General features: G+C 35.7%; 1 protein-coding gene and 1 long non-coding RNA gene across 7 annotated transcripts in view; one reads left to right on the top strand and one right to left on the bottom strand.

Moving 5' to 3' along the window:
- Nucleotides 1-1,229: 1,229 nt before the first annotated feature.
- LOC129718283 (uncharacterized) lies at nucleotides 1,230-2,094 on the bottom strand. The gene is made up of 3 exons (XR_008726842.1): nucleotides 1,793-2,094; nucleotides 1,474-1,737; nucleotides 1,230-1,414 (listed from the first exon to the last, which is right to left on the bottom strand). It is a non-coding gene; the product is annotated as an uncharacterized LOC129718283 (long non-coding RNA).
- Nucleotides 2,095-10,142: 8,048 nt separating this feature from the next.
- LOC129718267 (uncharacterized) overlaps nucleotides 10,143-14,833 on the top strand; it is a 67,949-nt gene continuing 63,258 nt past the window's right edge. For 4 of the 6 annotated variants that reach the window (XM_055668872.1, XM_055668871.1, XM_055668873.1 and 1 more), the window contains exon 1: nucleotides 10,143-11,149. Coding sequence is in view for 2 of the 6 variants with exons in the window: in XM_055668874.1 (XP_055524849.1) it covers nucleotides 11,143-11,149 (7 nt within the window). In the remaining 4 variants the exon portion in view is untranslated. The remainder of the gene's footprint in view (nucleotides 11,150-14,833) is intronic. The other 2 variants (XM_055668870.1, XM_055668877.1) reach the window with 2 other exon arrangements.

Genomic DNA, 14,833 nt, shown 5'->3' on the forward strand with positions numbered 1-14,833 from the left:
ACACTTCACTTTTAGATTTTTCTTTATTTCGCTCACAAAAATTGAAAATTTACAACGGTCTTCTTCCGACAACGCCCTTTTCTCAACTAAGCGTCACTTGACAGAGTCGACTGGTCGTGTTACAAGTTATATAAAAGCGAATCTTCATTTTGTGGAAAAGGATTTTTCTATTTATGCAGCACTTCAAAATCGTAGACCAATTTAAAAGTTGTTCGGATTTTTTTCCTCGCACGTTATGTTACATCTTTTAAATTAATTGTCACTTCGAATAATCAAAGTCTGACAACAAACCATACAACACCAATATTCTTAGAACGCACTGAGCGGAAATACACATATTGGTTGGTATTTAGCCATGTTGAACGGAAATGAGAAGCAGGCATTTCGAATTTCGGTTTTCAGCATATTGGATTTGTCCATTTTCATTCGACTGGAACTGAAATTGACTTTTTGGAAATCAAAAGGGCATCTTAATTTTACTCTCATTTGCTGGGTATCATCCTGTTCCCGGAATATACATGTTGGCTGACATCTGAATATTTTGGGCTTTATTCTAGAAATTATAAATCACCTCCCTGGATTTTAAAATGGTGTCTGGGATTATATTCCTACCCCTGGACATCATCCTGGTTCCGAAAAAACCCTTGAGGGGCGGTATTTGGCCATTGTACACACCTAAAATTTTTTTCCGGGTTTCGGTAACTTATTGCCGAGAACGGCACCACTGAGTGCTCGGTTAAAAAAATAATGACAGCTGTCATATTTTATCGTAAATCTCGGTTTAACCTAACTGAAATTTCGGCACAAAATATTACTACCGAGATTTCGGATATTTTGTGCCGGAATTTCAGTTGGGTAAACCGAGATTTACGAAAAAATGTGACAGCTGTAATTATTTTTTTAACCGAGCACTCAGTGATGCCGTTCTCGGCAATAAGTTACCGAGACCCGGCAAAAAATTTTAAGTGTGTACAGTCGAATACATCTCAGAAACGAACATCACTAAGATCGATTGCTCGATATTAAGTTCAGTTACGCTGTTAGTTGCCAAAGAATTATGATTTTAAGCAGAAAAAGCGTAATTATCATTAGCCTGCAATGTCACAAAATATAATTGCAAGACATTTATGACGTACATATATTAAAATTACTGTGAAAATCCACACGAAATTTACGTTGCATGCTTATAATGATTTTCATTTTTCTTATAGTTTATTCAAAGTGTCGGCTAAGTTTGCAAAACCAAATTCTCGAATATTCACTGATTTTACCTGTTAATTAATAGTAATTTAAAGATAAATTATTAAAATACCGCTCTTTGAGCGTGCTTTTAAGCGAAGGCTCCAAAACAAGCATGTTATAGCAAAAACCAGATTCTCTACTCGGTTCGATGATACACATAAAGATGTCAACCCTAAATAGAAAAATCAAGGTGTAAGAAATGAATTCGATATTGAGTATTTAATTGAGTACTTTAACTAATCATTGCATAGGTAGATACTCTATTTCATGCATTTTACCACATTCAATCAAAGTACTTATTGCGCATGCTTGAACAATGCAGTGACCTATTGATGGTGAGTTTTTTGATGAACTTGAACACATTTATGTCACAGAGTTTCATGAAATTGATTATCCACATACACTAACACCAAAGCCATCACTATCAGTGCTCTCCTTGTATATGGTGCCTTGTTGATGGCGCCGTTCTGGATCGAACTTCGAACAGTCTTCAAACTATAGAGAAAATCATACTAGATGTAGGAAACTGAGCTAGTCCAACTGTAATTACGTTTTCGTCCCAGGCAGTACACATCGCGAGGCGCCGTAAGCATTCATTTATAGTTGAGGGCAAATTCTTCTGTTTTCTCAAAGTTGCTGTTGTTTCCCAGTGCAATGGATCCATTTTTTTCATTGTTACATTGTTGGTTAATGTTTATGGGTACTCCGAAATATTCGCTTTACCTCTAGAGATGGATACCTTGTAGTATTTGATTATTTAGATGTTATCAGTTCGTTTTAGAACAATTTGATCAATTATGAGTTATTATTACTGTGAAAACATAGTCACACATCATAAGTAGTTGTACATGCCCAAAGCATTCTCAAATTGAAAAAGCTACGAAGAATAAGGTTTCTTTGTGTGTGTTACCATTTTGAGAATGTTATGAATGAACATGATGTGAGAACAATCGCTAGCAAGTGTTGGTGTTCGCCGTATATCAGATTCTCATTTATTTTTCTAAATATTGTCAGTGCAGAACTAGCATTGGGCGGTACGACGGAGAGTATCGATACTTCAGTATCGATACCCGAAGAACCAAAGGTATCGAGATACCCGAAATATCGGTCAAAAAGTATCGATACCAGAAGTATCGATACAATAGCTGATATCATTTTTTGAATTTTTGATGCTTACATTTACTGAAAACCAGTAATCGATTCAGTGATTCGCGAAAATACAGCAGACTATTTGCTGAACAGAAAACAGTAAATGAATGTTTGCTGGAATCCAGCAAAAGAATTGATATGGCAAAAAATTTACGTCAAGCTGTCATTAGTAAAACGCGCCAAATCGCTGTGCAGCTGGTACGGGATCATCGCTAAGCCCCTGATAGCGAATATGGGACCATAGCTAAGTCCTTGTTGGGCTAGATGAACATATAAGTTGAAATGATAATCATACATCTCTAGCACAACAGTAATTTGCCTATGATCCGATGGGCGGATGGAATCTGGTGCCTGACGGAAACATGGTTCCCTTGAACTAACTGGTTAACCAGCAAATTGATTTATGCTTTGCTGAATGAACAGCAAATTGTCATAGCTGACAACCAGCAAGTTGTATTTTGTTTTACTGAACATGCAGCAAACGACCTGTCACTTTTAAGCAATTGAGCAGCGAAGGAAAAAAATCACCTCTAGCGATTAATGAATACATATAAAACAAGCCTAGGATGCGTTGAGATCGTCGTCAGTATGCGAAAAACAAAGTATCGGTGCTGGTGCACTCATTTTGCTTTCCTCTTCACGATATATTTCTATTCATTAGTGTACACCACAATACGTGGTTCTCAATGTGCACAACTCGGTATATGAAGTTATTCGTCTCTGTTACATAGAGCGATCAGAACTTGTTATATCCTTATTCTTTTGACTCATGAATATGATTTTTTGTCAGAAAAAGAAAGAAAATGACAGTGTATGCTCTCCTACTCTCGCTTAAACTCAACCGCTGCCGAAGTAGTTCCTTCCCCCACACATTCCTCTCACCGCACCACACCTCTGCTGCTGTTCAGGCGACATGATTTTCTCCTGTTGCTATCCTTTATTCCCGTAACTACCGGCCTATGGAGAGACAAACGCAACGATCGAATCGCTTCTCAGAGCTGATGTAGTCTAGTCATGTGTTTGTTTTCTCCCAGAAACCTATGCACGCTATCATCATTTCATTATGGGTTGAGAGGATTCGAGTTTAGTCCCGGCCTGTACACTTCGTGAAGTGCACAAGTGATGAATAAACGACGATTGCATCATATTCGTTTCGTTTCCATCACTGCAATTGAGCATTACTGAATAATTAGCAAATTTCATTTTGCTGAACAGATTGCTGGAAGCACAGCAAACCAAAAATCAGCAAAATTTTGGTGGTTTCCAGCAATAAAAATTTGATGTGCCGACTTTTTGTTGTTTTTCTGGTATCTATCCGCATTCTCTAGAGCAGCATGAATCAAATGACTTCACAAACAAATACATACAGGTAATACAGAAATTCTGAGCCTTGGCAAACAAATGAATTAAACAACTTATCTTCAAGATTTGTATTCACTGGCCCAATGGGCTCTGAAGCTCCCGTCTTATTTGTATAAATTATTGACACGCTTCCATATTAATTGATGAGGAAGTTGATGACATAAAAAGTTAGATATGTCAGCGAAAATAAGATAGTGAAGTCTACCGCTGATTTTTTCTAACTAATTAATATTGCAATTTTATTTTTCACTTGTAGTTAGAGAACTTGTGTCGACGGAAAGCATGAGTTAGTTTCCACTTGCCAACATTCGATCTGAACAGTGTAACCAGAAAACTCATATTTATTTTTGAAATACAGTCAAATTTCGCTGGTTGGGCTATGTTTAGTTGGGCTACGTTTAAGTTGGGCTCCCGCTCGTTGGGTTATAGCTAAAGTGACCAGACGTCCCGCATTTCGCGGGACAGTCCCGCGTTTTAACAAAATGTCCCGCGTAGAAAAACGTCCCGCGAAATGTCCCGCGTTCATCTTAAGTGTAATACGCGCCTTTGAAAAGTTCCGCGGTTTAAAAATATTGAACCACCAGATGTCTCATATTTTCTATGAGACGCATATAGGAGTCCTTCAAGTAAAAACCTGATCAAAAGTCAAAAAAGCAAAAGTTTATTAACCATGATCTGCATGGTCTTATTATGAAGTGTGATACCTACTGAATCTTTTGAAAAGTCATGAGCGTCCAGAAGTATTGTTAACCTTTGCTACAGCTGGTTGAAATCGATAAAATTTTAGTTGTCTGTTGATGCATTCGATGCTCCCGTACTGTTCACTGTTTTTCAAAACAATCAAGTGCAACGTAGTGTTTTATGTTTTATGTAATAAATGAGTGTTTTGAGACATTTTCAACAGGTTGCTAATGGATTTGGATCCTTTGATTATGAGCTCTAGGCCAAAATCCAAAAAAAAAACGGCCATTCTTTTTCGTCTGAAGCAATGCAAATGTTGCGAGTGAAATGTTCGTACACGGACAATGACGATCAAACTAAGGACTCTTCAGACTCTTTTGAGTACTCAGATTGATTAATGAACGAATAATAGTTATGTTTCATTCATAATGGTTCAGTCATTTATTGTCGACAAAAAAAATTACATTGAATCTGAACTAGGGTATGTTTATTTTTTTTTATGTTTATGTAGGGAACATATTCTAAGCAGCTTTAGGAACCGCCCGTGTATTCAGACGAAATACTCGAAATGTGTTGGGTGAAGCTCAAACAGTAGTATATCAATCTGTTTTCTATCGTTTTCTCTGTCAGAACTTGTTTTCAGATTGTAAAACTAAGTTAGCAAACTTTAACAATCATCAATCAAAGTTACCATTCGAGGGACACTATTCCAATTACCCCGAACCTATTTTAAGCAGTTTTCATCTGTTTTGCAGGCGTTTTTTTCAGCACCCGAGTGGCTCCTGAATGGCTGCAATATAGGTCGATTTGTTTCAATTGCAATAGTTCACTGATTTCTTTGTGATTAACGGTATTTCTTATATTCGTAAGACAGCTAGACAATCAAAGTTTTCGTTTCCATAATTGAAATTGTCGATATTGATCAAAGTGCAAGAGTTTGAGGCCTGTTTTCTTCGACTGATTAAAATAGGCGCTACTGCTTAAGCCGTTTCCTACCCTACATCATCTGAATAGTAACAAATTAATCAAAGATGAATTATTCCATGAAAATTTTCAGTCACAACTAATAATTATATAATATTTTCGATTCATGATACATTTTTAGTCCGAAAAACCTTCAAAATAATTCTGACCAGGTTTGATGTTCAAAGTGCTCCACTGTGGCACGGTTGTCGGTATCGAACTTTTAAATGCCAAATGTCTTAAAAATACATGAAACGTTGGGATCTGGTGTTATCCTGATAAAACGACTTCGTGGGACTTAGAAATTCCCGAGTTGGGCCAACGGATAGTTTTCCAGCCCAAAAATTTCCTCGAAAAAAGCCCAGAAAGTCAATTTTTCGATTTTTTAGATAACATCAGTTCCTGCTGTTTTTGCATTTTTAAAACATTTGACATTAAAAAATTCGATACCGACAACCGTCCCAGTTACAGTTTGATATCGAAATGAACATTTAATGAACTTTATCAGTTAAAATAGGGAAACTTGGGCCGCTTTGAGGCATAACTTTTCGAAGTCCAATTGTGTTGTATGAGAAAATTGTTCAAGAAAATTGTTCATACGAATCTTTTGAATCTTACTGCACAACGAAATTCAAACATCAAATTTTTCCCATACAAGTCAAGTCATTGCCACCCTACTACAGTGACATGCGTTCGTTTAGACGCACCATGTTTTTCATAGATTTTTCTTTCAAAACTATTTGGATTTTGAATGTCATCACCTCCCCATGCCATAACCGTTCCTCCCCCAAAATTTCGCTCGGATCGAGTGACATTGAAATCCACCAATGATCATCTCGAAGAAAAGTATTCAAACCAAACCACACAACCCTCTCCCCCTCGTCTAAGAATTGAATTGGTGTCCCGCGCTTAAGCCCTAACTGTCTGGTCACTTTAGTTATAGCCCAACTAAATCGAAGCCAAACATCATTTCTGATAACGTTGAATTTCGTTTGAGGGGTTTGTGGATGCATTTTAACGCAGAAAGTAGAATTAATTCAAATAAAAACTAATGAAGTTGAGTATAAATGTAAACAAACAATATTTTAATCAATTGTCAAAGAAAACATAACATAGCGTATGAAAAGTGGCGGTGATCTCGTGTACACATTGAAATGTTAGCCCTTGTAACATGGCGCGATGTCAGCTAGCTGGTCCGTATGCATAAAAGAATATCGATACAAATATCGCGGTTTTCAGTATCGGTACGGTCGAGTATCGGCCGCTTGTGTATCGATTCAAAAAATCGAAATATCGCCTCAAAAGTATCGATTTTTCCGATACCGATACAATATCGCCCATTGCTATGCAGAACAGCTTAAATATCGTTATCCAGCTCAAAATTGGCGCATCTCTGTGTCAGGAGTCCACAATCTTTCCCTGCGCTCTTCAAGACTACTGGCTACTATCTCGGGTCAAACGATTTTTTAACGATGCCACGTACCTATCCATCGGAAATTGCAAGCTTGTGTACACTTATGACTTCAAAATCTACACCGAAATGATAAATTTGGCTGATTGCAACACCCAACATTTTCAACCTTTATTTGTGGTTGATAGAGCTATCGATCACAAAATGTTGATTCCTATTCAAATTCGGCCGGGAGTTTGATGACCCGCTATACTTCCGTTTCGACCACTCTATTTCGCGTTAATATGGTCTCTCTTGGAGTCATTTGCAGACATTTAGTTAAATTGCGATTTGAATTCAGAAAATTGTAAGTATTTAACGGAAGTTTGTTTTGAACGTCTTCAGGAAACTACGATGAATCAATCCTCTAATACTACCCCTACATGGAGTACTGTGTCAAGTGATGGTTATTACCAGTGATCAGCGTTGCCAGGTCATATTTTAAAAAATCTGGAAAAGGCAAAATAAAAATCTGGAAAAAATCTGGCAGTCATTTCGTGGGGTGAAAGGTTAATTTTTCGGATAAAAGTCTTGGTGTACGCAAAATTTGAGGTGACAGAATTGCAAAATTTCGCGCCAAAATTGAAGTGATGACCTTTTTGCGGAACAGAGAAAATAAAATCTGGATAAAATCTGGATCATCCATGAAAAATCTGGATAATTTGACATCAAAGCTGTTTACCTGGATACATGTCCAAAAATCTGGATAATCCAGCTAAATCTGGATACCTGGCAACGCTGGCAGTGATGGAAACGAAACGAATATGTTGCAATCATCGTTTACTCATCATAGGTGCACTTCACGAAGTGTACAGGCCGCGACTAAATTCGAATCCTCTCAACCCATAATGAAATGATGATAGGGTGCATAGGTTTCTGGGAGAAAACAAACACATGACTAGACTACATCAGCTCTGAGAAGCGATTCGATCGTTGCGTTTGTCTCTCCATGAGCCGGTAGTTACGGGAAGAAAGGATAGCAACAGGAGAAAATCATGTCGCCTGAACAGCAGCAGAGGTGTGGTGCGGTGAGAGGGAATGTGTTGGGGAAGGAACTACTTTCTACAGCGGTTGAGTTTAAGCGAGAGCAGGAGAGCATACACTGTCATTTTCTTTCTTTTTCTGACAAAAAATCATATTCATGAGTCAAAAGTATAAGGATATAACAAGTTCTGATCGCTCTCTGTAACAGAGACGAATAACTTCATATACCGAGTTGTGCACATTGAGAGCCACGTATTGTGGTGTACACTAATGAATAGAAATATATCGTAAAGAGGAAAGCAACAAGAGTGCACCAGCACCGATACTTTGTTTTTCGCATACTGACGACGATGTCAACGCATCCTAGGCTTGTTTTTTATGTATTCATTACTCGCTAGAGGTAATTTTTTCCTTCGCTGGCTATTACAACGTTGGAAAAAAGCAAAAGGTTTCGAAAGCTGTTTTTGTTTATCGTTCATTTGAATAAAAGTTTCTTATTATATTACTATGTAATTTCCACAGTTGTGCTTATCTTACGTTGAGATCTTGAGAGTTAAAATGAATGGTGTTCCTTGATCGTACTGCTTTTTTTGAATATATTTCAACTAAAATGAAATCAATGAATTCATTTCTTATCCCCATATGCCGTGTCAAATAAATGTTGTGTAAACAAAAAAAAAGTCTTATCCCTTCTAAACACGACGTTGTCAAAATGAACACGATATTTGGACAACTTTCTCAGTATGGAAGAACGACGTTGATGGTTCATGGTTAAGCTACAATTGGGTACTAAAGTTTTACAGTGCGTATTCGATTTTGTCACGGGTAAAAAAAAAATCATCGTGAATTTGTCGGAACCGTGAATTTGGCGAAATGATAAAAAATGTATTTTTTGTGTTGGATGCACTTTCACAATTCAACGGAATATAAGTTAAGGATACAAAAAATAAACGAAAAAAAGTTAGTTCATAATATTTTTCTCCACAGAAATTTCGCGAACTTTCTCACGACGGCAATTATACATGCAATATCAATATGATTTGTACTGCCCATTCCTTAGCATAGCTAGAAGAGTCTAATGCTGGTTTATGTGAAATTGTGGAACCGCTAGATTTTATAATTTTCAAATCCGCGTTCTATGAGCACCAAAGTGAAAGGCTTTTTAAGCTGTTAACAGTTTTCTTTCTCAACTGCTCGAATAATACGTAAATTTTGCTCCAAAGTCAATGAAATATGTATTTTACGTCTGCAAGGACACAAGGTACAAGTGGAAATGATGTTTCGAATACACCTTTTTACAACTGGAAGTACATTATGTTCGAGCGTCAATTTGGCGAGTAGTGATAAAAATGACTTGATAAAATCGAAAAAGCACTGTACGAGGTTTCCTGATTTTTATGTATCAGCTGAAAGAGTGTAATATTTTAAGCAAAACATGATTTTCAAAACATGTTTATCCTCGTCCTTCGATTTTGAAATGAAGAATAAAAAACTACTCGAAATGTATTAACTGACAGTTTATCTTTACACCGTACATGAGCGAACTGTCATTTGAGGCATTTCGAGCATTTATTTTAAAATCGAAGGACAACTTTTTTTTTAAATTACGTTTTACTCAAAAAATACGTCTCTTTCAAATGATATATAAAAACAAAAATAATACCTTGAGTTGACGCTAGCGAAAGTCATTTTGAAAACATCGCCGTTTAATTTGGGCATCATAGTCAGCAAAAATAACTTTTACCTGAAGCTTAAATTACTGTATACGGTTCACAGTTTTGATCATATAACCAGAATTTTGGTTGCCTGAAACATATACTAACATATTTCAAGGGCAGCTGTTGCCTGTGATTCAAGTTGAAGTGAATATTCTATTTTTTTTTTTTCAATTATTTATTGAGAGATAAGAGGATTGCATATGATTTAAAGAGTAATATGAAATAGTCTAACAATCTAAATAAGACACAAACTCACTAGGATATTTTTGAATCATGAATGTAGCGAAACATCGTGGTAACAGTGGGATACAATGAATATGAACTGTGTATAAATTTGGTGCATGCGCTTTGAAAGATTGAAAAATAGTTTGCGGAAGCCTAACCGAATTATATTATTAAACTGAAATAACGCATACTATTTGATGTAAAACATTTTGGGCGAACCATGAAATTTCTCTTCAATTCTTCCTATATCAAAACGTTGTTATAGGGAATATTATTTTATAATCCTGTTTTGTGAGTGAAAACGGTGGAAACTGATAAGGAATTTTCTCACGTCTCACCTTTTTTGTTTATTGGAAGTGCATTGGAAAGAATTGTCAGAAAACAATCTGTCAAAGTATGACGTGTTTCGGGATCATCCTAACGTAATTTAAGTATTACATTGTTGTACTGAAATTTCTAATTGATTCTGTTGAAGAAAATAGTGATCACTAAAATAAAGGAGACTTTGAACAGTCAGTGAATAATATTCAGTAACAGATTCCAACTGCACTCCGCATTAAATCAGTATATCAGAGATGTACTAAACGAGACAAACGCCTGCGTTTGATTGGCGAAAAGATGCACCATATTTATGAAACTGTTAAAAAACCTCAACAAAAGTGTAATACCAATCTCAGTTTCAAGGAACTATTTGGTTTATCGAAGCGAGTGAGACACTTTTGCTCTGCCATTTAAAATAATTGTTCCATATATGAATTTACAAAAAAAATGTTAGAGTGATTTTTTATATTTGTCATATAACAAACGGGGTTACTGGATGTAGTATTAATGGAACAAGTACCTAGTACAATAAACATGACAAAATCAGCTGCGTGATGAAGCTTTGTTTACATCTTTTATGCACTATCGGAGATCATCGCGTAAAAGTAACTAAATAATAGTGTTAAAGTAATTTAGCAGATATAGATATATTAAAAAAACCGATAGAATAACAACCATAAGTATCTGCAACTGTTAATACAAAGTTTTGTGAGTGCAATGTGTCAATCGTTTTTTTTTTTTGTTATCATCCATCCCACCACACTACGAAACAATGGTTTAGTAAAACCCCTTTGCGATGTTTTAAATAAACTTAAGTAAATGAGCAATTCAATTCAGTGTTATAAATATGAAGGCGTATGCACAGTTTTGTGTATGCAATAAGTGCTACAGCAGTTGTGTTGTGTTTTTTGTAAAGTGTAATTGTAGTCACTGCAAATAGATACGGAAAGTGTCATGTAATATCAAAAAAACATAGTACTGCCATAAAATAGGAACAGTCGCCACGAATAATTTTTTATCTGTTACATTGATGAACTATCCACCATAATGAACGGTAGTATATAAATATGAATATATTCATATATTTAATATTATATTTAATTACAAGTATAATTGTTTAGCAGCTACATGTTGTTGTATTTTATTTTGCAAGGAAACATTTCTCTGTAATGTTAAAACTTTTATAAATTCCAGGATAGTTTTCTCACCCAGCAGTCGAACTTGTTATTTGTTAAAATAGATTTACACGAACACATATAATTTCAGGAAGTGGAAAAACAAATACACCTTGATAATTTCTGCGGGATTCATTTTTTCTTTCTGAATAACAAAGTTTTGGTAGCCAAATACATGCAAATAACATATAAATATGTTTCAAATATATCACGCGAAAATTTTTGTTTATCGTGGTATAATCGAAACATCACATACATGCAAATAACATATAAATATGTTTCAAATATATCACGCGAAAATTTTTGTCTATCGTGGTATAATCGAAACGTGGTATAATCGAAACGTACAGGTCGAACTCGGTTATATATGAACTCAATTATGTATGGTTCGATTATATATAGTAGACATTTTTTTTCTATTTCAAGTATGACTTATCTATAGCTGAAATGTCTAAAGAAAACGTCCATAAAATAAATAACGGTTGAGAAGAAAAAATTTGAGGTTCTATACAAAGTGACGACAGTTTCCGATCAGCAGCCTAGAGTGACCAAATATCATCCAATACAATTTGCGGAAGCGGTATGATAACCTGAGGACAGAAAGGCACTAGAAGGCACAAACATAACCCAATGTGATTTTTTCAGTACCCGAGATGATGCTTAGAGGCTAGGAATCAACTCAATATTTCATTTTGAAATCAGAATTTGCAACGTCCTTTAATTTCCATAAAGGAATATCCACTCTTTGGGTTTTAGAATATTGATGTTGTATTTGAAGAAATAATTGGAGCATAATATGTGAAATTTGACGTAATATCTGTACTACATAAGTAGTCTTTTTATCATAATGACTCTAAATTTCGAAATTTGATCAAAGCAGCTAGTTTTAAACAGCTTTTAGGTTTCATGTTTTTGTAAGCTTAAGGAACAACCTGTTCGTTTGACACTTGTTTTGTTCAAATATATCGTGTAATCTTTGAGAGAATAGTGTAATCTTAGAGAGAACTGGGAAAAAATGAAAGATCATAGCTTTTAACCATTTCTGTGAATTTTGGTGCCCCTAACTACCAACATATTTTCAGAGACTTAAATGAGTATTCTCGTGAACATAACGTTGAAGGAACGAACCCGGTGAGCAATTACGTTGGAGTTAGAAGTTTTGAAGACTTATTTTGTTCAAATCGATTGTGCGGTTTCTGGGATAATAAAGTTTCGTGATTTTCACATTTTGATACATTACAGACGAAGCTACAGTCCGATTACAGTAATATTATGAGTGTTATAAGACAGCTGCTTCCATTTGGCGCTAGTTTTGTGGAAATCGGTTCAGCCATCTCTGATGATCGTGGTGTCTTCCTTTAAGTTGACAAGGCGTTGATACTCATCAATTAACGATTGGAGAGTAATTGGTGATTCAGGCTTTCCATTCTCTAGCATGGAAAGTAGTCTTACCCGGACATCCGCATATTTAGTTGCTTTCAATCCGCTGACGAAAATCAGGCACTTTTTCTCTGTTCACACAAGAAAATCAGGCACTTGAAATGGTCCGATGTTAGGTTCTGGAACTGAAAATCTTCACAGGCTCGATTGACATATCCACCGTAGCTGATAATATCTTCAGATTCGCATTTCACTGACTGCAGACAGGTTCATGTGTCTTCCGGAACGATGACGTTTGATGCCCAAAGATTTTATTGAGAATCTTGACTGTGTCTTCGAACTTCACGTCGTTGGGCAGCTTCGGCAGGATGTAGTTGAGATAGCGGCTGTGCGAATGGGTGTCCAACTTCCGGAGAAGTAGACGTATTTTCACCGCATCATTCAGCTGCTCTGCATCGTTCTCGAAGAGGTCCTGGTAGCGGTTTAACCAGCGTCCGAACGTAACTCCGTTTTTTTCGTCGAAGACAAATTTAGTGATGTTCGATGAGAAAGACTCCAAAATCTGCTCCGGGGCATGATACTAAAGCTGCCGCTGCTGTACAAGTTGGACCATCTTGATAATCAGCTTTCAATCTATCTTCTGCCATGTTCGTGGATTCTTGAGATCCTCGTCGCCAAAATGATATGTCTAAAGGTTTAAATGAACTTAATATTTTTTACTAAAGAACATGTATTTATTTTCGAGGTTGGACAAAGAATAATCAAATTTTCCACTCTGATGTCAAAGGACAACTTCCACTGGTTGCCTTGATGTAACAATCACTAAACACTAGTGTTTATTTCTATTTTTCAAAATACCATTTTTTTCCTTCTAAAATTTAGAAGAGCTTACATTATTTCCAGTAGTTAGTCGTTTTTTTATTTGATTTCTGCCCATGGTGATGTCGATTTTTTCGCAGTGCTGGTTATAGTGACGCATCATGCGATTTATTGGGCCATTTTTTGAGTAGTTTGTTCTGTGAGAATTTTCCGAAAATATTTTACGATTTCTTAATTGACGACTGGGTGCATAAAAATTTAGTTGTGATAATAATTGAGTAGATTGCACGCGTTGAGAAATAATGTCATTGATAAAATAAAGCATTGAAAGATCGCGGCGTTCTTTAAGTGCTTGTATGTCTATAGCGGCACACACCATATGGCCACTTGAATACCAGCGAACAACAACAACGAACCAAAACCAGCAACTAGACCCCGCACAATACTCTCAGAACCCGAGGATTACAAGCCCCTGTCCCAGCTCATTAAATCGTGGCTAAGCAGAACAAATCCATACATGCTGCATATTCATTCGACGATCATCAGACGACCATTCAACTACAAAACACTGATTGAATTATACATGCTAGTTTTAGGATAGATTTAATTTCAGCTCGTAGTCGGCAGCGAGGACAAAAAATTTGCTCTAAGATTTTATGTCATCAGATATAATTGGCGCCGTTAAACATTGAATTGTATTTGTGCCGTGACAAATAAATGATTTGTGAAGAAGAAAAAAAATCATTCAAATTAATTAAACAACATTTATTTATATATTATTTCAAATCTACTGACTTAAGTCGACATAAACAATCTAAAAATTTATATGCGTATGAGTATAAACAAAATCGCATCATAAATTTGGAAGAATTCAATGTTATTTGCATGCATATGTGTTAATGTATGTTCATATGTGTGTGAATGTTATATTTTAAATGTTCGGTATAGTTGTGCTGTTGGCTACCAAAAATTTGTTGTTTAGAATGAATAACAAATCCTGCGGAAATTATCAAGGTGTATTTTTTAAGTGTTGGTGTAAATCTTTTTTAACAAATAATAAGTTCGAGTGAGAAAGGCTGGTACTCACCGCTAGGTGGATTAATTTGGGTTTTTACCTTTGGTTTTACCAGTGATTGCTATACTTTTCTAGGAGAAATGCAAAAATTAAAATATATATTTAAAAAAAACAGTTTATGTTTAGGTTTACAAGTAAACAAATCAATATACACTTCTCAAAATTTTTCTCTACGTTTGACTGCAAGTACATGAAAAACACAACATATTTTTTTAACTTTTTTTTTATTTTTGTAAGAAATGTGTTTTCTGGCTTTGAGTTGGTTAGTCGAAAAGAAAATTCTTCTTAC

The sequence above is a fragment of the Wyeomyia smithii genome, chromosome 1 (genome assembly GCF_029784165.1).
Source record: "Wyeomyia smithii strain HCP4-BCI-WySm-NY-G18 chromosome 1, ASM2978416v1, whole genome shotgun sequence".
Classification (NCBI taxonomy): domain Eukaryota; kingdom Metazoa; phylum Arthropoda; class Insecta; order Diptera; family Culicidae; genus Wyeomyia; species Wyeomyia smithii.